Source organism: Hyla sarda, chromosome 10 (genome assembly GCF_029499605.1).
Source record: "Hyla sarda isolate aHylSar1 chromosome 10, aHylSar1.hap1, whole genome shotgun sequence".
Classification (NCBI taxonomy): Eukaryota; Metazoa; Chordata; class Amphibia; order Anura; family Hylidae; genus Hyla; species Hyla sarda.
Genome location: NC_079198.1, coordinates 5,342,527 through 5,366,471, shown reverse-complemented (window position 1 = coordinate 5,366,471; position 23,945 = coordinate 5,342,527). Strand labels below are relative to the sequence as shown.

At 46.6% G+C, this 23,945-nt stretch overlaps 3 protein-coding genes across 14 annotated transcripts; 1 reads left to right on the top strand and 2 right to left on the bottom strand.

The window, feature by feature from the left end:
* Positions 1-230: 230 nt before the first annotated feature.
* On the bottom strand, positions 231-21,966 carry TMEM269 (transmembrane protein 269). 5 transcript variants are annotated; one of them, XM_056544239.1, is made up of 7 exons: positions 21,829-21,966; positions 12,804-12,905; positions 11,432-11,574; positions 7,299-7,396; positions 5,059-5,202; positions 3,244-3,444; positions 231-666 (listed from the first exon to the last, which is right to left on the bottom strand). In XM_056544239.1, the coding sequence occupies exons 3-7, from the start codon at positions 11,518-11,520 to the stop codon at positions 557-559; spliced, it is 642 nt and encodes a 213-aa protein (XP_056400214.1). In that variant the 5' UTR covers positions 11,521-11,574; positions 12,804-12,905; positions 21,829-21,966; the 3' UTR covers positions 231-556. The 5 variants fall into 5 exon arrangements, with proteins under 5 accessions (XP_056400214.1, XP_056400216.1, XP_056400212.1 ...); XM_056544241.1 differs by having other exon boundaries at positions 12,809-12,905; XM_056544237.1 differs by lacking the exon at positions 21,829-21,966 and adding an exon at positions 12,978-13,115.
* On the bottom strand, positions 7,412-10,781 carry LOC130294433 (uncharacterized). 8 transcript variants are annotated; one of them, XM_056544209.1, is made up of 4 exons: positions 10,766-10,781; positions 10,058-10,207; positions 9,548-9,773; positions 7,412-9,418 (listed from the first exon to the last, which is right to left on the bottom strand). In XM_056544209.1, the coding sequence occupies exons 2-4, from the start codon at positions 10,072-10,074 to the stop codon at positions 7,739-7,741; spliced, it is 1,923 nt and encodes a 640-aa protein (XP_056400184.1). In that variant the 5' UTR covers positions 10,075-10,207; positions 10,766-10,781; the 3' UTR covers positions 7,412-7,738. The 8 variants fall into 8 exon arrangements, with proteins under 8 accessions (XP_056400184.1, XP_056400183.1, XP_056400182.1 ...); XM_056544208.1 differs by lacking the exon at positions 10,766-10,781 and adding an exon at positions 10,484-10,758; XM_056544207.1 differs by lacking the exon at positions 10,766-10,781 and adding an exon at positions 10,421-10,465.
* Positions 13,408-15,085, top strand: LOC130294438 (uncharacterized). Its single transcript, XM_056544235.1, has 2 exons — positions 13,408-14,120; positions 14,181-15,085. Exons 1-2 carry the CDS (start codon positions 13,422-13,424, stop codon positions 14,364-14,366), a joined length of 885 nt encoding a protein of 294 aa, XP_056400210.1. The 5' UTR covers positions 13,408-13,421; the 3' UTR covers positions 14,367-15,085.
* Positions 21,967-23,945: the final 1,979 nt, after the last annotated feature.

Sequence of the window (23,945 nt, the reverse complement as noted above, 5' to 3'; positions counted from 1 at the left end):
GGCACCCTGGTTGGGAAACATTGGTCTAAGTTGACCCCCGAGTGTTGGGCGCTCAGGAGCTGTGAGGACATTGGCGCCATTTACCTGTGCCTGCTGCCAGCTCATGTACAATGTATATACTGGATGTATAGGATTAACTCCTGCTGGTAAGACTTCTATTTATAATGAAGAATAAATGCTCAGAAATGGCGATGGAGATCCAGAAAGACGAGACAAGCGGCACCACGTGCTACAGATAAAACAATATTTATTATATATTTACTGATCCAGGATCTGTAATTTCTGTACAATCTGTATATATACATCAACCTCACCCACCCACTCACTGCACGGCCGAGCACTGCAGGCACAAAACGCACCGGCTCACCGGGTACGTGATGTACGAGACGTCTGGTTTTGGAAGAGATGGTGACCACAGTGCAGGCCACCAGGTGTTCTGAAATCACGCAATATCACCCGACCGCGGGTCCTATGAGGACATCATCCCGCCACTCGTTACACCACAATGCCACCCTCCAGCACAGGCGGAGAGTCCGCCGCCACCACCACCGGGAGATCACAACTTAAAACTCCACAACGCCTCCGGGAATAGAATGTACGACATGGACCATACCAAGTAGTATAAACACGCCAGGGGGGAGAAGGAGCAGAACATCATGACAACTCCTGCAAGAAAGATCAGAGATTGCGTGATTATTACCTGAAGACGGAAAACCCACAACCTATATAGTGTGCCACTACATGCCCTATATACTGTGCCACTACATGCCCTATATACTGTGCCACCACATGCCCTATATACTGTGCCACCACATGCCCTATATACTGTGCCACCACATGCCCTATATACTCTGCCACCACATGCCCTATATACTGTGCCACCACATGCCCTATATACTGGGCCACCACATGCCCTATATACTGGGCCACCTCATTCCCTATATACTGGGCCACCACATGCCCTATATACTGTGCCACCACATGCCCTATATACTGTGCCACCTCCTAGACTTCACATACCATATATACTGTGCCACTATATGCCCCATATACTGTGCCACTATATGCCCCATATACTGTGCCACTATATGCCCCATATACTGTACCACTATATGCCCTATATACTGTGCCACCACATGCCCTATATACTGTGCCATCACATGCCCTATATACTTTGCCACTACATGCCCTATATACTGGGCCACCTCATGCCCTATATACTGTGCCATCTCATGCCCTATATACTGTGCCACCTCATGCCCTATATACTGGGCCACTACATGCCCTATATACTGTGCTACCTCCTAGACTTCACATACCATATATACTGTGCCACTATATGCCCTATATACTGTGCCACCACGTGCCCTATATACTGTGCCACCTCATGCCCTATATACTGTGCCACTATATGCCCTATATACTGTGCAACTACATGCCCTATATACCGTGCCACCTCCTAGACTTCACATACCAAATATACTGTACCACTACATGCCCTATATACTGTGCCACCTCCTAGACTTAACATGCCATATATACTGTGCCACTGCATGCCCTATATACTGTGCCACCATATGCCCTATATACTGTGCCACTACATACCCTATATACTGTCACCATATGCCCTATATACTGTCACTATATGCCCTATATACTGTGCCACCTCCTAGACTTCACATACCAAATATACTGTGCCACTACATGCCCTATATACTGTGCCACCTCCTAGACTTCACATACCATATATACTGTGCCACTACATGCCCTATATACTGTGCCACCTCCTAGACTTCACATACCATATATACTGTGCCACTATATGCCCCATATACTGTACCACTATATGCCCTATATACTGTGCCATCTCATGCCCTATATACTGTGCCACTACATGCCCTATATACTGTGCCACCTCCTAGACTTCACATACCATATATACTGTGCCACTACATGCCCTATATACTGTGCCACCTCCTAGACTTCACATACCATATATACTGTGCCACTACATGCCCTATATACTGTGCCACCTCCTAGACTTCACATACCATATATACTGTGCCACTATATGCCCCATATACTGTGCCACTATATGCCCCATATACTGTACCACTATATGCCCTATATACTGTGCCATATCATGCCCTATATACTGTGCCACTACATGCCCTATATACTGTGCCACCTCCTAGACTTCACATACCATATATACTGTGCCACTACATGCCCTATATACTGTGCTACCTCCTAGACTTCACATACCATATATACTGTGCCACTACATGCCCTATATACTGTGCCACCTCCTAGACTTCACATACCATATATACTGTGCCACTATATGCCCCATATACTGTGCCACTATATGCCCAATATACTGTACCACTATATGCCCTATATACTGTGCCACCTCATGCCCTATATACTGTGCCACACCAAATATATCATATAGCTCATATACTGTTCAACAAACCACCTCTAACACTGCCCTATACATGGTACTAACCTGAAAAGCCTGTGGTTACTTGGTAATGTGTGCCCCGTGGTAAAGTACAGGGCTCCTTTATATAAGATAAAGAGAACTCCTATATACACATTGACCTGACAGCCCAAGGATTTATAGCTGCCTCAGAAATGTTTAAAGCTGTGAACCCCAAATATCATAACCGATCAACCATTGGACCCCACAGAAATAAAGCAGAACCTGCTGACAATAAATGACCACCACTAAAACTGCTAAAAGCCGCCATACATGTCCCCTATATTAGGTCCAGGGCCTTTACACAAGGGACGACTTAAAGGGGTACTCCCCTGGCCAGTGTTCCGGCTGCATTCGGAACATTTATTTCCGAATGCTGTGCGCACGCTGCGGGGGTTGGTCACGTCCCTTTGTGATGTCAGGCCACGCCCCTCAATCTAAGTCTATAGGAGGAGGCGTGACAGCCCCCTCCCACATACTTGGATTGAGGGGGTGTGGTCTGACCCCCGAAGCATGCGCATAGCATTTGGAACTCAATGTTCCGAACGCAGCCGGAACACTGGCCAGTGGAGTACCCCTTTAATAGTATTTGGAGCCTCAAAAACTGAGAGGACCCACAGACTCAATAAAGAGGGTCAATGGTGACCAATCATCTCTGTATGAGCCTGGCACTGAATGTAGCCTGCAGACTCTGGGGGGGCCACACCACTCCCTGACAAGTCCTTGTGTATAATTCATGGACCTGCGGACCCTTCACTCACCACCTGCGAAGACCATCTTCTTCCACAGTTGAGACTCCAGGATCTTGTCATGTGGGTAGACTCCTTGGTCGATCATGAAGAGAGCCATTATGATGGCAATCGATCGTAGGACAACCTTGTTGCTTCCTGCCAATAATGAGGCACAGGCCAATATGGCGGATGCATATGGACAGGGCAGGCCTCTGTACATGAAGGGGATCCCTACAAAAAAAGGTCACTCTGTTACTTACTGCAGCACCCTAAAGTCTTATGTCAACCACATGCCATGAAGGTGTACTCCACAGATCAACATCTTTAGTGAGATGTTTAATACAGGCGGACATAGGGGTCAGATGGCACAGTGTGGATGAAAGGAGCAATAGGTGGGACATAGTGGAGGATACAGGGAGCAGGTAGGACACTGTGAAGGACATGGAAAGGGGCGGTGGGACACTGTGAAGGACATGGAGAGGGGCGGTGGGACACTGTGAAGGACATGGAGAGGGGCGGTGGGACACTGTGAAGGACATGGAGAGGGGCGGTGGGACACTGTGAAGGACATGGAGAGGGGCGGTGGGACACTGTGAAGGACATGGAGAGGGGCGGTGGGACACTGTGAAGGACATGGAAAGGGACGGTGGGACACTGAAGGACATGGAGAGGGGCGGTGGGACACTGAAGGACATGGAGAGGGGCGGTGGGACACTGAAGGACATGGAGAGGAGCGGTGGGACACTGTGAAGGACAGGGAGAGGGGCGGTGGGACACTGTGAAGGACAGGGAGAGGGGTGGTGGGACACTGAAGGACACAGAGAGGGGCGGTGGGACACTGTGAAGGACAGGGAGAGGGGCGGTGGGACACTGAAGGACAGGGAGAGGGGTGGTGGGACACTGAAGGACACGGAGAGGGGCGGTGGGACACTGTGAAGGACAGGGAGAGGGGCGGTGGGACACTGAAGGGCATGGAGAGGGGCGGTGGGACACTGTGAAGGACATGGAGAGGGGCGGTGGGACACTGAAGGACAGGGAGAGGGGCGGTGGGACACTGTGAAGGACATGGAGAGGGGCGGTGGGACACTGAAGGACATGGAGAGGGGCGGTGGGACACTGTGAAGGACATGGAGAGGGGCGGTGGGACACTGTGAAGGACATGGAGAGGGGCGGTGGGACACTGAAGGACATGGAGAGGGGCGGTGGGACACTGAAGGACATGGAGAGGGGCGGTGGGACACTGAAGGACATGGAGAGGGGCGGTGGGACACTGAAGGACATGGAGAGGGGCGGTGGGACACTGTGAAGGACAGGGAGAGGGGCGGTGGGACACTGTGAAGGACAGGGAGAGGGGTGGTGGGACACTGAAGGACACAGAGAGGGGTGGTGGGACACTGTGAAGGACAGGGAGAGGGGCGGTGGGACACTGTGAAGGACAGGGAGAGGGGCGGTGGGACACTGAAGGACATGGAGAGGGGCGGTGGGACACTGTGAAGGACACGGAGAGGGGCGGTGGGACACTGTGAAGGACAGGGAGAGGGGCGGTGGGACACTGTGAAGGACAGGGAGAGGGGCGGTGGGACACTGAAGGGCATGGAGAGGGGCGGTGGGACACTGTGAAGGACACAGAGAGGGGCGGTGGGACACTGTGAAGGACAGAAAGAGGGGCGGTGGGACACTGAAGGACATGGAGAGGGGCGGTGGGACACTGAAGGGCATGGAGAGGGGCGGTGGGACACTGTGAAGGACACAGAGAGGGGCGGTGGGACACTGAAGGGCATGGAGATGGGCGGTGGGACACTGGAGGATAGTAGTGGCTGGTGGGACATAGTGGAGGGTTCTTACCACTGGAGTAAAAACAAAGGCGAGTGAAGACAGCCAGGATGTAAACAATAACCAGCAGGGCATCCAGTGGGCTGCTGGTGTGGAGCAGTAATGCTGTGGCCAGACCAAACGAAGTGAAGTCAGCAAAGTCATCCAGCTTGGCCCCTGCAAACCAGAAAAATGTAAATGGTAAACAGGACAGAAATGGGGAGATTTACAGGTGACAGAGAAAAACAAAAAAGTATTCATTCCTGCACCCCAACAAGAGTAACTTAAATATGAAGACCCCAACAAGAGCACTCCAATAAGAAGACCCCAACAAGAGCACTCCGATACGAAGACCCCAACAAGAGTACTCCAATAAGAACACCCCCAACTTGAGTACTCCAATAAGAACACCCCAAGATGAGTACTCCAATAAGAACACCCCCAACTTGAGTACTCCAATAAGAACACCCCAAGATGAGTACTCCAATAAGAACACCCCAACAAGAGCACTCCAATAAGAACACCCCAACAAGAGCCCTCCAATAAGAACACCCCAAGATGAGTACTCCAATAAGAACACCCCCAACTTGAGTACTCCAATAAGAACACCCAAAGATGAGTACTCCAATAAGAACACCCCAACAAGAGCACTCCAATAAGAACACCCCAACAAGAGCACTCCAATAAGAACACCCCAACAAGAGCACTCCAATAAGAACACCCCAAGATGAGTACTTCAATAAGAACACCCCAAGATGAGTACTCCAATAAGAACACCCCAACATGAGTACTTCAATAAGAACACCCCAACAAGAGCACTCCAATAAGAACACCCCAAGATGAGTACTCCAATAAGAACACCCCAACAAGAGGGCTCCAATAAGAACACCCCAAGATGAGTACTCCAATAAGAACACCCCAAGATGAGTACTCCAATAAGAACACCCCAACATGAGTACTCCAATAAGAACACCCCAACAAGAGCACTCCAATAAGAACACCCCAACATGAGTACTTCAATAAGAACACCCCAAGATGAGTACTCCAATAAGAACACCCCAACATGAGTAATTAAATAAGAACACCCCAACATGAGTACTTCAATAAAAACACCCCAACAAGATAAACCCAACCATAGAGTACCAACAACTGTACCCCAGCAAGAGCAACCTAACCATAGCATGCCAACAACAATACCCAAACTAGAGCAGCCCAACCATGACATTCCAACAACAACACCTCAACAAGAGCAACCCAGCCATAACACACCAACAATAGTACCCCAAGAAGAGAACTCAAAAAAGAGCATCCTATCCAGAGGACCCAAACAAGAGCACCCCAACATGTACATCGCAAGAGCACTCCAAAAAAAAAACACCTCTGCCACCAATCTTCTCTTTTTGAGAAACTGCTGAGTGGCAACCACTACTATCTGCCATTACACTACCCACCCAGCTTTCCAGAAATTAGCAAAACAGCGAGTAGAATTTGTCTGATGTTTTACCATTAGCTGAGCTTCCTATTACAGAGTCATATATCCCTATAAGATAGAAGACTCTGAGATCCAGCTCCGCCAATTGTGTAAAGGATCTTTCTCTGTTGGATAACTACAACTCTCAGCATACCCTGCTTCATGCCAATTGGAGACCTACAACCCTTCACTGGGTCATTAGCATTGACAGAAGGCTTAAAGGAGTATTCCAGCTTTATACATATTATCCCCTATCCAAAGGATAAGATGTATCATTGCAGGGGCCCCCCCTCCAAGACGGGGACGTGACATCACATCCACGCTTCCTAGTGACGTCATGCCACGCCCCGCTCCATTCATATCTATGGGAGGGGACATGACAGCCGTCACACCCCCTCCCATAGACCTGAATGGAGAGGGTGTGGCCGTGAAGTTACTAGGAAGCGTGGCTGTGATGTCACGTCCCTGTCTCGGAGACAGCGTCCAGCACAGAATGTGGGGGTCCCCAGCGGCAGGACCCCTGCGATCATATATCTTATGGTATCCTTTAACCAAAGGATAGGGGATAAGATGTATAAAGCCGGAATACCCCTTTAAAGTTCAGACCCCCAGTTCTCCACAATCTGCTGGTTACTTTGGCCCCCAGGAGGCAGCGGTCCTAGGAGTCAGATGTCTGACGTTTCCACATCACAGGCCCTGAGCGAATATTTTCCTTGAAGTCACGTAGATGTGGAGAGTTGGAATGTTTATCCGACCGCTCCGGGGCACAGAGTCTTAAATATGGAAATGGGGTCTGACTAACCGAGAGCTGAGCACACATTGAGTTGTCGGGCCACGGCTCCGTCAGCCAGATCCAGCATAAAGCCAACCAGGAGCAGCCATGCAGCACACTGCCGTGACCTGCGGAGACACAACATGGCAGGATAAGACCATCAGCCTGAACCAAGAAATCCGCACCACAACAACCAGACCTGAGGTCACAGCCAGACTATGAGAGGGGAGGGTCATGTGACCGCTGTACCATCACCGTGCCTGCAGTGCTGTTTGTTATATACGACCTGCGTTGAGCTGAATGTACGATTCTACACGGTGCAGGATTTGTCATCATTTGTCTTCTCATTAAATAGAAGCTGGTGCAGCCAGATGTGAAGGCCCGATACAGCGTCATTCACCTCTGCACCGGCTCCTGCGCCGCCGTTTCCATGTCCAGTCGTCTGTCATATTTTGTGCTTGAGAAGCGTCTCACAGAAAAATCACCACTTCTCTAAGCTTCTCTCTAAAAGGGGTCTTCATTATAAGCCTCCTGAGATGGAGGAGGCCAAAAACTGGAGGAACGTGGGTAATGTGACAGGAGATCATTACCGCCATGATCAGTATATCAGCATCATCTCCAACACAATTACCTCCAATATAGTGTCCACAACCATCATCATCACCTCTGTCATCACCATCATCCTGCACATTATCACTATCACCATCTCCTCTATCATCATCATCTCTATCGCCTCTATCATCATCATCACCACCATCTCTATCATCATCATCTCCTCTATCATCATCATCTCTATCGCCTCTATCATCATCATCACCACCATCTCTATCATCATCATCTCCTCTATCATCATCATCATCTCTATCATCATCTCTATCATCATCACCACCATCATCTCCTCTATCATCATCATCTCCTCTATCATCATCATCTCCTCTATCACCATCATCTCCTCTATCATCACCATCATCTCCTCTATCATCATCATCTCTATCTCCTCTATCATCATCATCACCACCATCTCTATCATCACCATCTCCTCTATCATCATCATCACAATCATCTCCTCTATCATCATCATCACCACCATCTCTATCATCACCATCTCCTCTATCATCATCATCACAATCATCTCCTCTATCATCACCATCTTCTCTATCATCATCAACACCATCATCTCCTCTATCATCATCATCATCTCTATCATCATCACCACCATCATCTCTATCATCATCATCACCATCATCTCCTCTATCATCACCATCTTCTCTATCATCATCATCACCATCATCTCCTCTATCATCACCATCATCTCTATCATCATCACCATCATCTTTATCATCACCATCTCCTCTATCATCACCACCATCATCTCTATCATCACCACCATCTCCTCTATCATCATCCCCATCATCATCTCTATCACCATCATCTCCTCTATCATCACCATCATCTCCTCTATCATCACCATCATCTCCTCTATTATCCCCATCTTCTCTATCATCATCATCACCATCATCTCCTCTATCATCATCATCTCCTATATCATCACCATCATCTCCTCTATCATCATCACCATCATCTCTATCATCACCATCATCTCCTCTATCATCATCACCACCATCATCTCTATCATCACCATCATCTTCTCTATCATCATCACTATCATCTCTATCATCACCATCATCTCCTCTATTATCACCATCATCTCCTCTATTATCATCACCATCATCTCTATCATCACCACCATCATCTCTATCATCATCACCATCATCTCCTCTATCATCACCATCATCTCCTCTATTATCACCATCTTCTCTATCATCATCATCACCATCTTCTCTATCATCATCATCACCATCATCTCCTCTATCATCACCATCTTCTCTATCATCATCATCTCTATCATCATCACCACCATCATCTCTATCATCATCACCATCTTCTCTATCATCACCATCATCTCTATCATCACCACCATCATCTCTATCATCACCATCATCTCCTCTATCATCACCATCATCTTTATCATCATCATCATCTCCTCTATCATCATCCCCATCATCTCTATCATCACCATCATCTCCTCTATCATCATCCCCATCATCATCTTTATCATCACCATCATCTCCTCTATCATCACCATCATCACCTCTATCATCACCATCATCTCCTCTATCATCACCATCATCTCCTCTATCATCATCCCCATCATCATCTTTATCATCACCATCATCTCCTCTATCATCACCATCATCTCCTCTATCATCACCATCATCTCCTCTATCATCACCACTATCATCATCATCACCATCATCTCTATCATCATCATCACCATCTTCTCTATCATCACCACCATCATCTCTATCATCACCATCATCTCCTCTATCATCACCATCATCTCCTCTATCATCACCATCATCTCCTCTATCATCACCATCATCTCTATCATCATCACCATCATCTTTATCATCACCATCTCCTCTATCATCACCACCATCATCTCTATCATCACCATCATCTCCTCTATCATCATCCCCATCATCATCTCTATCATCACCATCATCTCCTCTATCATCACCATCATCTCCTCTATCATCACCATCATCTCCTCTATCATCATCATCACCATCATCTCTATCATCATCATCACCATCATCTCTATCATCACCACCATCATCTCTATCATCACCATCATCTCCTCTATCATCATCACTATCATCTCTATCATCATCACTATCATCTCTATCATCACCATCATCTCCTCTATTATCACCATCATCTCCTCTATCATCACCACCATCATCTATCATCACCACCGTCATCTCTAACCCCAACACAATTACCTCCAATATAGTGTCCACAACCATCATCATCACCTCTGTCATCACCATCATCCTGCACATTATCACTATCACCATCTCCTCTATCATCATCATCTCTATCATCACCATCTCCTCTATCATCATCATCTCCTCTATCATCACCATCATCTCCTCTATCATCATCATCACCATCATCATCATCTCTATTATCATCATCACCATCTCCTCTATCATCACCATCATCTCTATCATCATCATCACCATCTCCTCTATCATCATCATCATCACCATCTCCTCTATCATCACCATCATCTCCTCTATCATCACCATCTCTATCATCATCATCACCATCTCCTCTATCATCATCATCACCTTCTCCTCTATCATCACCATCATCTCTATCATCACCATCTCCTCTATCATCATTATCATCACCATCTCCTCTATCATCATCACCATCTCCTCTATCACCATCATCATCTCCTCTATCATCATCATCTCCTCTATCATCACCACCATCATCTCTATCATCATCATCATCACCATCTCCTCTATCACCATCATCATCTCCTCTATCACCATCATCTCCTCTATCATCACCACCATCATCTCTATCATCATCATCATCACCATCTCCTCTATCATCACCATCTTCTCTATCATCATCATCACCATCATCTCCTCTATCATCACCATCATCTCCTCTATCATCACCATCATCTCCTCTATCATCATCACCATCTCCTCTATCACCATCATCATCTCCTCTATCACCATCATCTCCTCTATCATCACCACCATCATCTCTATCATCATCTCTATCATCACCATCTCCTCTATCATCACCATCTCCTCTATCATCATCACCATCTCCTCTATCATCATCATCACCATCTCCTCTATCATCATCATCACCATCTCCTCTATCATCATCATCACCATCTCCTCTATCATCATCATCACCATCTCCTCTATCATCATCACCATCTCCTCTATCATCATCATCACCATCTCCTCTATCATCATCATCATCTCCTCTATCATCATCACCATCTCCTCTATCATCATCATCACCATCTCCTCTATCATCATCATCACCATCTCCTCTATCATCACCATCATCTCCTCTATCATCATCATCTCTATCATCACCATCTCCTCTATCATCATCACCATCTCCTCTATCATCATCATCACCATCTCCTCTATCATCATCATCACCATCTCCTCTATCATCATCATCACCATCTCCTCTATCATCATCATCACCATCTCCTCTATCATCATCACCACCATCATCTCTATCATCATCATCTCCAGCATTGATCCCACACTTACCCAATCGGGGGGCCGTGTACAGACAACAGACCCACGAGTAAGTCTGCCACGGACAGTCGCATTCTTGCGAGCAAACTCCATTGTCTCATAGGAAGATTCGCGATGAAAAACCTTTCTGGCCAGATCCCCAAATCCTGGCGTCACTGAGGGGAACAGTCAGTGTTGTCATGATAGACATCAGACAGACCCCCCCCCCCCAGAAATCTCCACAATAGACCTTAAAGGAGCACTCCGGGTGTGGGTTATTTTTTGCCCATATCATGCACCCTCTACATTACAAGTTCTACAGCGCCATCTGTTTTATTCCAGCACAGCTTCAAACATGTGGTTCATTACTGTAATTGGGTCATGTGATCGCCAGCCTGACTCACAGAAAATCACAATGTATAATGTGTCAGAGGAAGTGGTCAGTCCTGGGTCATCTGACTTCCTGTGAACTACTGGATCATAACCTACCAGATCCCTCCTGCTAGCTCCCAAACCCCTTCTCTCCATCTCTATCTGTATACTGCTGCTGCTATCTCTGTGAGATCAGGATATATAGTAGCTATACACCTTCCCTCCAGCTCTATCTGTATACTGCTGCTGCTATCTCTGTGAGATCAGGATATATAGTAGCTATACACCTCTTCTACACCTCTTCTCCAGCTCTATCTGTATACTGCTGCTATCTCTATGGGATCAGGATATATAGTAGTTATACACCTCCCCTCCAGCTCTATCTGTATACTGCTGCTATCTCTATGGGATCAGGATATATAGTAGTTATACACCTCTTCTCCAGCTCTATCTGTATACTGCTGCTATCTTTATGTGATCAGGATATATAGTAGTTATACACCTCCCCTCCAGCTCTATCTGTATACTGCTGCTATCTCTATGGGATCAGGATATATAGTAGTTATACACCTCCCCTCCAGCTCTATCTGTATACCGCTACTGCTCCCTTGAGGCTGTGCTCACACTTACCTTTTTTGCTGTGTGTTTTCTATGTTTGTTCTACGCATAAAAAAAGCACATCATGTGAACTGACACCAAACCACTCTAGGAGTCTCAGCTGTTGGAGGCTAGCCAGGTAATTAGACCACCAGGCTCCACCCCTTCCCTTTGTACAGGCAGAGGATTCATGGGTAATGTAGGCAGCATTAGGAAATCATGATTCTGTGTGCAATGAGTATGGCTGAAATTTCTCGCCTGCCACATCTGCTAAAACAGGTAAGGAACAAGGCATACACAAGAACCTCTACAATATGCTTTAATAATAGCTTATGCTGCACTATATAAGCAAAACAAAAATTTACCGGAGTGCTTCTTTAAGGCCTGAAATAGGTGATATGTTGTGTTACATAGGACTGCAGGTAACGTCTACTACATCACCTAGAGCTGAAAACGCGTCGAGTTGTCGGGCCACAGCTCTGTCAGCAAAATCCAGCATGAAGCCATCAGGAGCAGCCAGGCGGAGCACTGCCGCGACCTGCGAAAAAGACAACATGACATGACCAGCAACCTGAACCAAGACATCCGCGCCAGTGCACGACAACCAAACCTGAGGTCACGGCCGGACTGCAGCAGTCAGGAGAGGGTCATGTGGCCACCACACCATCACTCGAGTCACAGCGTGACCGTAGTACTGTTTGTCGCGCCAAAATCTATGAGATGCATAAGGTTCTATATGGCGCAGGATTTGCCTCTTGCGTATCCTTGTCATCTTTCCCAACCTAAAAAAGACCTGGAGATTTAAAGGGGTTAAAAGAGGCTGGTGCCGCCGGACGCAACGGCCTGATACAGCGTGTACAGCGTCATGTGTGTTTGCGCGGTCTCCTGCCGTCGCCGCTTCGCTTTCCATGTTTATTTTTGTGTTTGAGAAGCGGCAAAAAAACAATCATGGCGCTGCTTCTCTAAGACAAAACATGGAGGCTACCTGCAAAATAAACATATTGTTACCAACACGAGACCTTCAGAGAAGAACGGTGCCTCATATGATGACAACATGGAGGAGGCCCAACACCTGAGGGACATGGACTATGTGAGATCGAGAACAATAAAACCTTCATCATCTCTTATATCATCATCATCATCATCATCATCAGGGCTGCCGTCAGGAGATTCAGCCCCTCCACCATGGAACCCTGGACTGCTACATGTGGCTGCTCTCTCACAGACTGCTACATGTGGCTGCTCTCTCACAGACTGCTTCACATTGCCGCCCTCTCTCACAGACTGCTACACATTGCCGCCCTCTCTCACAGACTGCTACATGTGGCTGCTCTCTCACAGACTGCTTCACATTGCCGCCCTCTCTCACAGACTGCTACATGTGGCTGCTCTCTCACAGACTGCTACATGTGGCTGCTCTCTCACAGACTGCTTCACATTGCCGCCCTCTCTCACAGACTGCTACATGTGGCTGCTCTCTCACAGACTGCTTCACATTGCCGCCCTCTCTCACAGACTGCTTCACATTGCCGCCCTCTCTCACAGACTGCTACATGTGGCTGCTCTCTCACAGACTGCTACATGTGGCTGCTCTCTCACAGACTGCTTCACATTGCCGCCCTCTCTCACAGACTGCTTCACATTGCCGCCCTCTCTCACAGACTGCTACATGTGGCTGCTCTCTCACAGACTGCTTCACATTGCCGCCCTCTCTCACAGACTGCTACATGTGGCTGCTCTCTCACAGACTGCTTCACATTGCCGCCCTCTCTCACAGACTGCTTCACATTGCCGCCCTCTCTCACAGACTGCTACATGTGGCTGCTCTCTCACAGACTGCTTCACATTGCCGCCCTCTCTCACAGACTGCTTCACATTGCCGCCCTCTCTCACAGACTGCTTCACATTGCCGCCCTCTCTCACAGACTGCTTTTCATGGCCCCCCTTTCTTACACAGACTGACACTCGTGACCCCCTCTCTCACATAGACTGCTTTTAATGGCCCCTCTTTCTCTTACAGAGATAGATGTTCATAGCCCCCGCTCTCACATAAAGTGCTTAAAGGGCTACTCCGTTGCCCCAGCGTTTGGAACATTTTGTTTCCAAGCGCTTGGAGTGGGTGGCGTGACGTCACTGCCATGCCCCCTCATGATGTCTTGCCACGCCCCTTCAATGCACGCCCCCTCAATGCAAGTTTCTAGGCCCTCCTTTAGACCTGCATTGCGGGGATGTGGCGTGACAACACAATGGGGCGTGACCGTGATGTCACGACCCCCGCCTCCGGAACCCAGCATTCTAAATGAATGCCAGGTGCTGCACAGAGATCGCGGAGGTCCTAGATGCAGGACCCCCATGATCAGATATCTTATCCCCTTATCCTTTGGATAGGGGATAAAATGTCTAGGGGCAGAGTACCCCTTTAATATGGCCACCCACTCTCACATAGACTGCTGCTCATGTGGTTCTTCCTTACAAAGATTCCTACTTATGGCTCTTCTCTCTCACATAGACTGCTGCTCATAGCCCCTTCTCACATAGACTGCTGCTCATAGCCCCCTCTCACATATACTGCTGCTCATTGCCCCCTCTTACATAGACTGCTGCTCATAGCCCCCTCTCACATAGACTGCTGCTCATAGCCCCCTCTCACATAGACTGCTGCTCATAGCCCCCTCTCACATAGACTGCTGCTCATAGCCCCCTCTCACATAGACTGCTGCTCATAGCCCCCTCTCACATAGACTGCTGCTCATAGCCCCCTCTCACATAGACTGCTGCTCATAGCCCCCTCTCACATAGACTGCTGCTCATAGCCCCCTCTCACATAGACTGCTGCTCATAGCCCCCTCTCACATAGACTGCTGCTCATAGCCCCCTCTCACATAGACTTTTGCTCATAGCCCCCTCTCACATAGACTGCTGCTCATAGCCCCCTCTCACATAGACTGCTGCTCATAGCCCCCTCTCACATAGACTGCTGCTCATTGCCCCCTCTCACATAGACTGCTGCTCATCGCCCCCTCTCACATAGACTGCTGCTCATTGCCCCCTCTTACATAGACTGCTGCTCATAGCCCCCTCTCACATAGACTGCTGCTCATAGCCCCCTCTCACATAGACTGCTGCTCATTGCCCCCTCTCACATAGACTGCTGCTCATTGCCCCCTCTTACATAGACAGCTGCTCATTGCCCCCTCTTACATAGACTGCTGCTCATTGCCCCCTCTTACATAGACTGCTGCTCACAGCCCCCTCTTACATAGACTGCTGCTCACAGCCCCCTCTTACATAGACTGCTGCTCACTGCTCCCTCTTACATAGACTGCTGCTCATTGCCCCCTCTTACATAGACTGCTGCTCATAGCCCCCTCTCACATAGACTGCTGCTCATAGCCCCCTCTCACATAGACTGCTGCTCATAGCCCCCTCTCACATAGACTGCTGCTCATAGCCCCCCTCACATAGACTGCTGCTCATAGCCCCCTCTCACATAGACTGCTGCTCATAGCCCCCTCTCACATAGACTGCTGCTCATAGCCCCCTCTCACATAGACTGCTGCTCATAGCCCCCTCTCACATAGACTGCTGCTCATAGCCCCCTCTCACATAGACTGCTGCTCATAGCCCCCTCTCACATAGACTGCTGCTCATAGCCCCCTCTCACATAGACTGCTGCTCATAGCCCCCTCTCACATAGACTGCTGCTCATAGCCCCCTCTCACATAGACTGCTGCTCATAGCCCCCTCTTATATAGACTGCTGCTCATAGCCCCCTCTTACATAGATTGCTGCTCATAGCCCCCTCTCACATAGACTGCTGCTCATAGCCCCCTCTTATATAGACTGCTGCTCATAGCCCCCTCTTACATAGATTGCTGCTCATAGCCCCCTCTTACATAGACTGCTGCTCATAGCCCCCTCTCACATAGACTGCTGCTCATAGCCCCCGCTTACATAGACTGCTGCTCATAGCCTCTTCTTACATATACTGCTGCTCATAGCCCCCTCTCACATAGACTGCTGCTCATAGCCCCATCTCACATAGACTGCTGCTCATAGCCCCCTCTCACATAGACTGCTGCTCATAGCCCCCTCTCACATAGACTGCTGTTAATAGCCCCCTCTCACATAGACTGCTGCTCATTGCCCCCTCTCACATAGACTGCTGCTCATTGCCCCCTCTCACATAGACTGCTGCTCATAGCCCCCTCTCACATAGACTGCTGCTAATAGCCCCCTCTCACATAGACTGCTGCTCATTGCCCCCTCTCACATAGACTGCTGCTCATGACCTTACTTCCCCTTTCCTACAATGACTGCTCCTTATGGCCCACTCACAGAGTACTACTCAGGCCTTCCCCCCACACCTACAGGTCTCTTTGCCCACACTCCTCAGGCCCACTGCCCTGTTACCTTCCACATTCTCTGTGGTGCAGGGCAATTAGACCAGTGAGGACACCAGAAAGGACCGACAAATGTAGCTGCTAAAGGGCTCCCTGCAGTTATGTGCAAATCAGTTGGCAGCGATTTTGCCACAATTTGTGCAAAATGGCTGCAATATGGTAAAAACAGAGAGTGGGAGGCAGGTTGCAGCCATTTGTTTAAAACATGGTCCAGGCCCCTGACGGCAGTAACATGATGGCGCCTGACACCTTCCTGTGCAACATAATCTCTATCCTCACCACTGTTATGTCCTATATAATCTCCACAACCATCATCATCTTCCTCATCATCATTCTCATCATCCTCTGCATCACAATCTGTCCACTATACTCTGTCTCCATCCTCATCATCTCCTCTATCACTCTCATCATCATCTTCTTTATCACCATCACTCTTATCATCTTTATCATCCTAGTCATTATTTTCACCACATCATCTCTACCATCATTACCATCTTTACTACCATCATCTGTTCCATCATCATCTGTTCCATCATCACCATCATCTGTTCCATCACCATCATATGTTCCATCACCATCATCATCTGTTCCATCATCACCATCATCTGTTCCATCATCACCATCATCTGTTCCATCATCACCATCATCTGTTCCATCACCATCATATGTTCCATCACCATCATCATCTGTTCCATCATCATCTGTTCCATCATCACCACCATCTGTTCCATCACCATCATATGTTCCATCACCATCATCATCTGTTCCATCATCACCATCATCTGTTCCATCATCACCATCATCTGTTCCATCACCATCATCATCTGTTCCATCATCACCATCATCTGTTCCATCATCACCATCATCTGTTCCATCATCACCATCATCTGTTCCATCATCACCATCATCTGTTCCATCACCATCATCTGTTCCATCACCATCATCATCTGTTCCATCATCACCATCATCTGTTCCATCATCACCATCATCTGATCCATCATCACCATCATCTGTTCCATCATCACCATCATCTGTTCCATCATCACCATCATCTGATCCATCATCACCATCATCTGTTCCATCATCACCATCATCTGTTCCATCATCACCATCATCTGATCCATCATCACCATCATCTGTTCCATCATCACCATCATCTGTTCCATCATCACAATCATCTGTTCCATCATCACCATCATCTGTTCCATCATCACCATCATCTGTTCCATCACCATCATCATCTGTTCCATCATCACCATCATCTGTTCCATCATCACCATCATCTGATCCATCATCACCATCATCTGATCCATCATCACCATCATCTGATCCATCATCACCATCATCTGTTCCATCACCACCTTCATCTGTTCCATCACTACCATCATCTCTTCCATCATCACCATCATCTCTTCCATCATCACCATCATCTGTTCCTTCACCACCATCATCTGTTCCATCATCACCATCATCTGTTCCATCATCACCATCATATGTTCCATCATCATCTGTTCCATCATATGTTCCTTCACCATCATCTGTTCCATCATCACCATCATCTTTTCCATCACCACCATCATCTGTTCCATCATCACCATCATCTGTTCCATTATCACCATCACCTGTTTCATCACCATCATCATCTGTTCCATCATCACCATCATCTGTTCCATCATCACCATCATCTGATCCATCACCACCATCATCTCTTCCATCATCACCATCATCTCTTCCATCATCACCATCATCTGTTCCTTTACCACCATCATCTGTTCCATCATCACCATCATCTGTTCCATCATCACCATCATATGTTCCATCATCATCTGTAACATCATCACCATCATATGTTCCTTCACCATCATCTTTTCCTTCATCACCATCATCTGTTCCATCACCACCATCATCTGTTCCATCATCACCATCATCTAATCCATCACCACCATCAGTTCCATCATCACCATCTCTGTTCCATCACCACCATCATCTGTTCCTTCATCACCATAATCTGATCCATCACCCCTATCATCTGTTCCATCACCACCATCATCTGTTCCATCACCACCATCATCTGTTCCATCATCACCATCATCTAATCCATCACCACCATCAGTTCCATCATCACCATCTCTGTTCCATCACCACCATCATCTGTTCCATCATCGCCATCATCTGTTCCATCATCGCCTCCATCTGTTCCATCATCACCACCATCATCTGTTCCTTCACCACCATAATCTGATCCATCATCATCACCACCATCATCTCTTCCATCATCGCCATCATCTGTTCCATCATCGCCATCATCTGTTCCATCACCACCATCATCTGTTCCTTCACCACTATAATCTGATCCATCATCCCCACCATCATCTGTTCCTTCACCACCATAATCTGATCCATCACCCCTATCATCTGATCCATCACCACCATTAGTGTTGCTCGCGAATATTCGCAATTCGAATATTATTCGCGAATATCGCATATTCGCGAATTTCGCGAATATAGCGCTATATATTCGTAATTACGAATATTCGTTTTTTTTTTTTTTTTTTTTTTCTTCACAGTACACATCACAGTGATCATCACTCTCTGCTTCCAGCTTGTGTGGTGTAAAGAAGGCTGTAATACTACTGTGTGAGACTGGTGCGCGACAATTCGCATATGCGAAAATTAGCATTCGATAAGTTTCGCATATGCGAATATTAGCGTATGCTAATTTTCGCATATGCAAATTTCGTATGTGCTAATTTTGTATATGCTAATATTCACATATGTTAATTTTCGCATACGCGAATATTCACATATGCGAAAATAAAACGAGAATACACCGAATATGCGAATATTCGCGAATATATGACGAATATTCGTCCATATATTCGCGAATAATCGCTAATTCGAATATGGCCTATGCCGCTCAACACTAACCACCATCATCTGTTCCATCACCACCACCATCTGTTCCTTCACCACCATCATCTGACCCATCATCTGTTCCATCACCACCATCCTCTGTTCCATCACTACCATCATCTTTTCCATCACCACCATCATCTGTTCCATCATCACCATAATCTGTTCCTTCACCACCATCATCTGTTCCATCATCACCATCATCTGTTCCATCACCACCATCATCTGTTCCATCATCACCATCATCTGGTCCATCACCACCATCATCTGTTCCATCACCACCATCATCTGTTCCATCATCACCATCATCTGTTCCATCACCACCATCATCTGTTCCTTCACCACCATCATCTGTTCCATCATCACCATCATCTGTTCCATCACCACCACCATCTGTTCCTTCACCACCATCATCTGACCCATCACCATCATCTGTTCCATCACCACCATCTTCTGTTCCATCACCACCACCATCTGTTCCATCACCACCATCATCTGTTCCATCATCACCATCATCTGTTCCATCACCACCATCATCATCTGTTCCATCGTCACCATAATCTGTTCCATCACCACCATCATCTGTTCCATCATCACCATAATCTGTTCCTTCACCACTATAATCTGATCCATCATCCCCACCATCATCTGTTCCTTCACCACCATAATCTGATCCATCACCCCTATCATCTGATCCATCACCACCATCATCTGTTCCTTCATCACCATCATCTGTTCCATCATCACCATAATCTGTTCCTTCACCACCATAATCTGATCCATCACCCCTATCATCTGATCCATCACCACCATCATCAGTTCCATCACCACCATAATCTGATCCATCACCCCTATCATCTGATCCATCACCACCATCATCAGTTCCATCACCACCATAATCTGATCCATCACCCCTATCATCTGTTCCATCATCACCATCATCTGTTCCATCACCACCATCATTTGTTCCATCATCACCATCATCTGTTCCATCATCACCATCATCTGTTCCATCATCACCATAATCTGTTCCTTCATCACCATCATCTGTTCCATCACCACCATCATCTGTTCCAGGCATGCCTTGAGAAAGCGTTATCTGACGCGAAACTCGCACTTGTCGGCTGCCTGACCGTTCACTCCTGTTACCCGCTATGCCGCAATACAGGAACCCTTTTATTTGCATCATATACCCAGTGCTGCGGTCTGTTTCTTTGTTGAGGATTTTTCAAACCCTGCTGTTTTCTCCGCTGAGCACGGGATTGCTGGAATCAACTCTGCTATACACCCAGGACTTCACTTCGCTGTGAGTAGTGCGGGGCATCTTTTCTTTGTTTGACTATAATCTGACTCATCACCACCATCATCTGTTCCATCATCACCATCATCTGGTCCATCACCATCATCATCTGTTCCATCACCACCATCATCTGTTCCATCATCACCATCATCTGGTCCATCATCACCATCATCATCTGTTCCATCATCACCATCATCTGTTCCATCACCACCATCATCTGTTCCATCACCATCATCATCTGTTCCATCATCACCACCATCATCTGTTCCATCATCACCATCATCTGTTCCATCATCACCATCATCTGTTCCATCACCACCATCATCTGTTCCATCACCACCATCATCTGTTCCATCATCACCATCATCTGTTCCATCACCACCATCATATGTTCCATCACCACCATCATCTGTTCCATCATCACCACCATCATCTGTTCCATCATCACATCATCTGTTCCATCATCACCATCATCTGTTCCATCATCACCATCATATGTTCCATCATCACCATCATCATCTGTTCCATCACCACCATCATCTGTTCCATCACCACCATCATCTGTTCCATCATCACCATCATCTGTTCCATCACCACCATCATCTGTTCCATCATCACCATCATCTGTTCCATCATCACCATCATCTGTTCCATCACCATCATCTGTTCCATCATCACCATCATCTGTTCCATCACCACCATCATCTGTTCCATCACCACCATCATCTGTTCCATCACCACCATCATCCTCTGAAGAGTCATCTCTATGCTAACCACTATGTCCAGTATAATCTCCACCAATGTTGTAGTTTTATCCACCATCACCCTCCTCTTCCCTCACTTACCCGTTCAGGGTGCAGAGTAAGGAGGACAGGCCCATGAGTAAGTTTGCCAGGGACAGGAAATTAGCCGCATTCTTGCGAGCAAACTCCTTCACCTCATAGTAGGAAGATTCTCCACGAAAAACCTTCTTGGCCACATCCCCAAATCCTGGAGTCACTGAGGGGAAGAGTCAGAGTTATAATAACAGACCTCAGAGAGTTATCACTGTTATCTGTGGTGTTACATAGGACTGCAGGTCACATCTATACATTATCTGTACTCAGTTATCACTGTGTTATCTGTGGTGTTACATAGGACTGCAGGTCACATCTATACATTATCTGTACTCAGAGAGTTATCACTGTTATCTGTGGTGTTACATAGGACTGCAGGTCACATCTATACATTATCTGTACTCAGAGAGTTATCACTGTTATCTGTGGTGTTACATAGGACTGCAGGTCACATCTATACATTATCTGTACTCAGAGAGTTATCACTGTTATCTGTGGTGTTACATAGGACTGCAGGTCACATCTATACATTATCTGTACTCAGAGAGTTATCACTGTTATCTGTGGTGTTACATAGGACTGCAGGTCACATCTATACATTATCTGTACTCAGAGAGTTATCACTGTTATATGTGGTGTTACATAGGACTGCAGGTCACATCTATACATTATCTGTACTCAGAGAGTTATCACTGTGTTATCTGTGGTGTTACATAGGACTGCAGGTCACATCAATACATTATCTGTACTCAGAGAGTTATCACTGTGTTATCTGTGGTGTTACATAGGACTGCAGGTCACATCTATACATTATCTGTACTCAGTTATCACTGTTATCTGTGGTGTTACATAGGACTGCAGGTCACATCTATACATTATCTGTACTCAGAGAGTTATCACTGTTATCTGTGGTGTTACATAGGACTGCAGGTCACGTCTATACATTATCTGTACTCAGAGAGTTATCACTGTGTTATCTGTGGTGTTACATAGGACTGCAGGTCACATCAATACATTATCTGTACTCAGAGAGTTATCACTGTTATCTGTGGTGTTACATAGGACTGCAGGTCACATCTATACATTATCTGTACTCAGAGAGTTATCACTGTGTTATCTGTGGTGTTACATAGGACTGCAGGTCACATCTATACATTATCTGTATTCAGAGAGTTATCACTGTGTTATCTGTGGTGTTACATAGGACTGCAGGTCACATCTATACATTATCTGTACTCAGAGAGTTATCACTGTTATCTGTGGTGTTACATAGGACTGCAGGTCACATCTATATATTATCTGTACTCAGAGAGTTATCACTGTGTTATCTGTGGTGTTACATAGGACTGCAGGTCACATCTATACATTATCTGTACTCAGAGAGTTATCACTGTTATCTGTGGTGTTACATAGGACTGCAGGTCACATCTATACATTATCTGTACTCAGAGAGATATCACTGTGTTATCTGTGGTGTTACATAGGACTGCAGGTCACATCTATACATTATATGTACTCAGAGTTATCACTGTTATCTGTGGTGTTACATAGGACTGCAGGTCACATCTATACATTATATGTACTCAGAGAGTTATCACTGTTATCTGTGGTGTTACATAGGACTGCAGGTCACATCTATACATTATCTGTACTCAGGGAGTTATCACTGTGCTATCTGTGGTGTTACATAGGACTGCAGGTCACATCTATACATTATCTGTACTCAGAGAGTTATCACTGTGTTATCTGTGGTGTTACATAGGACTGCAGGTCACATCTATACATTATCTGTGGTGTTACATAGGACTGCAGGTCACATCTATACATTATCTGTACTCAGAGTTATCACTGTGTTATCTGTGGTGTTACATAGGACTGCAGGTCACATCTATACATTATCTGTACTCAGAGTTATCACTGTTATCTGTGGTGTTACATAGGACTGCAGGTCACATCTATACATTATCTGTACTCAGAGAGTTATCACTGTGTTATCTGTGGTGTTACATAGGACTGCAGGTGACATCTATACATTATCTGTACTCAGAGAGTTATCACTGTGTTATCTGTGGTGTTACATAGGACTGCAGGTGACATCTATACATTATCTGTACTCAGAGAGTTAT

What these genes read in the sequence shown, in the direction of transcription:
- TMEM269 (XM_056544239.1), bottom strand. Translation starts at nt 11,520, where the DNA reads ATGAGACAATGGAGTTTGCTCGCAAGAATGCGACTGTCCGTGGCAGAC. An exon ending in CAATGTGTGCTCAGCTCTCG is followed by an intron (nt 5,203 to 7,298) that starts GTTAGTCAGACC and finishes TCTGGTTTGCAG; the next exon opens with GGGCCAAGCTGGATGACTTT. An exon ending in CCTTTGTTTTTACTCCAGTG is followed by an intron (nt 3,445 to 5,058) that starts GTAAGAACCCTC and finishes CTTTTTTTGTAG; the next exon opens with GGATCCCCTTCATGTACAGA.
- LOC130294433 (XM_056544209.1), bottom strand. An exon ending in ATAGTGGTGATGATAGAGGA is followed by an intron (nt 9,419 to 9,547) that starts GATGATGGTGAT and finishes GATGATAGAGGT; the next exon opens with GATGATGGTGATGATAGAGG.
- LOC130294438 (XM_056544235.1), top strand. Translation starts at nt 13,422, where the DNA reads ATGGAGGAGGCCCAACACCTGAGGGACATGGACTATGTGAGATCGAGA. An exon ending in CTGCTCTCTCACAGACTGCT is followed by an intron (nt 14,121 to 14,180) that starts TCACATTGCCGC and finishes TCACAGACTGCT; the next exon opens with ACATGTGGCTGCTCTCTCAC.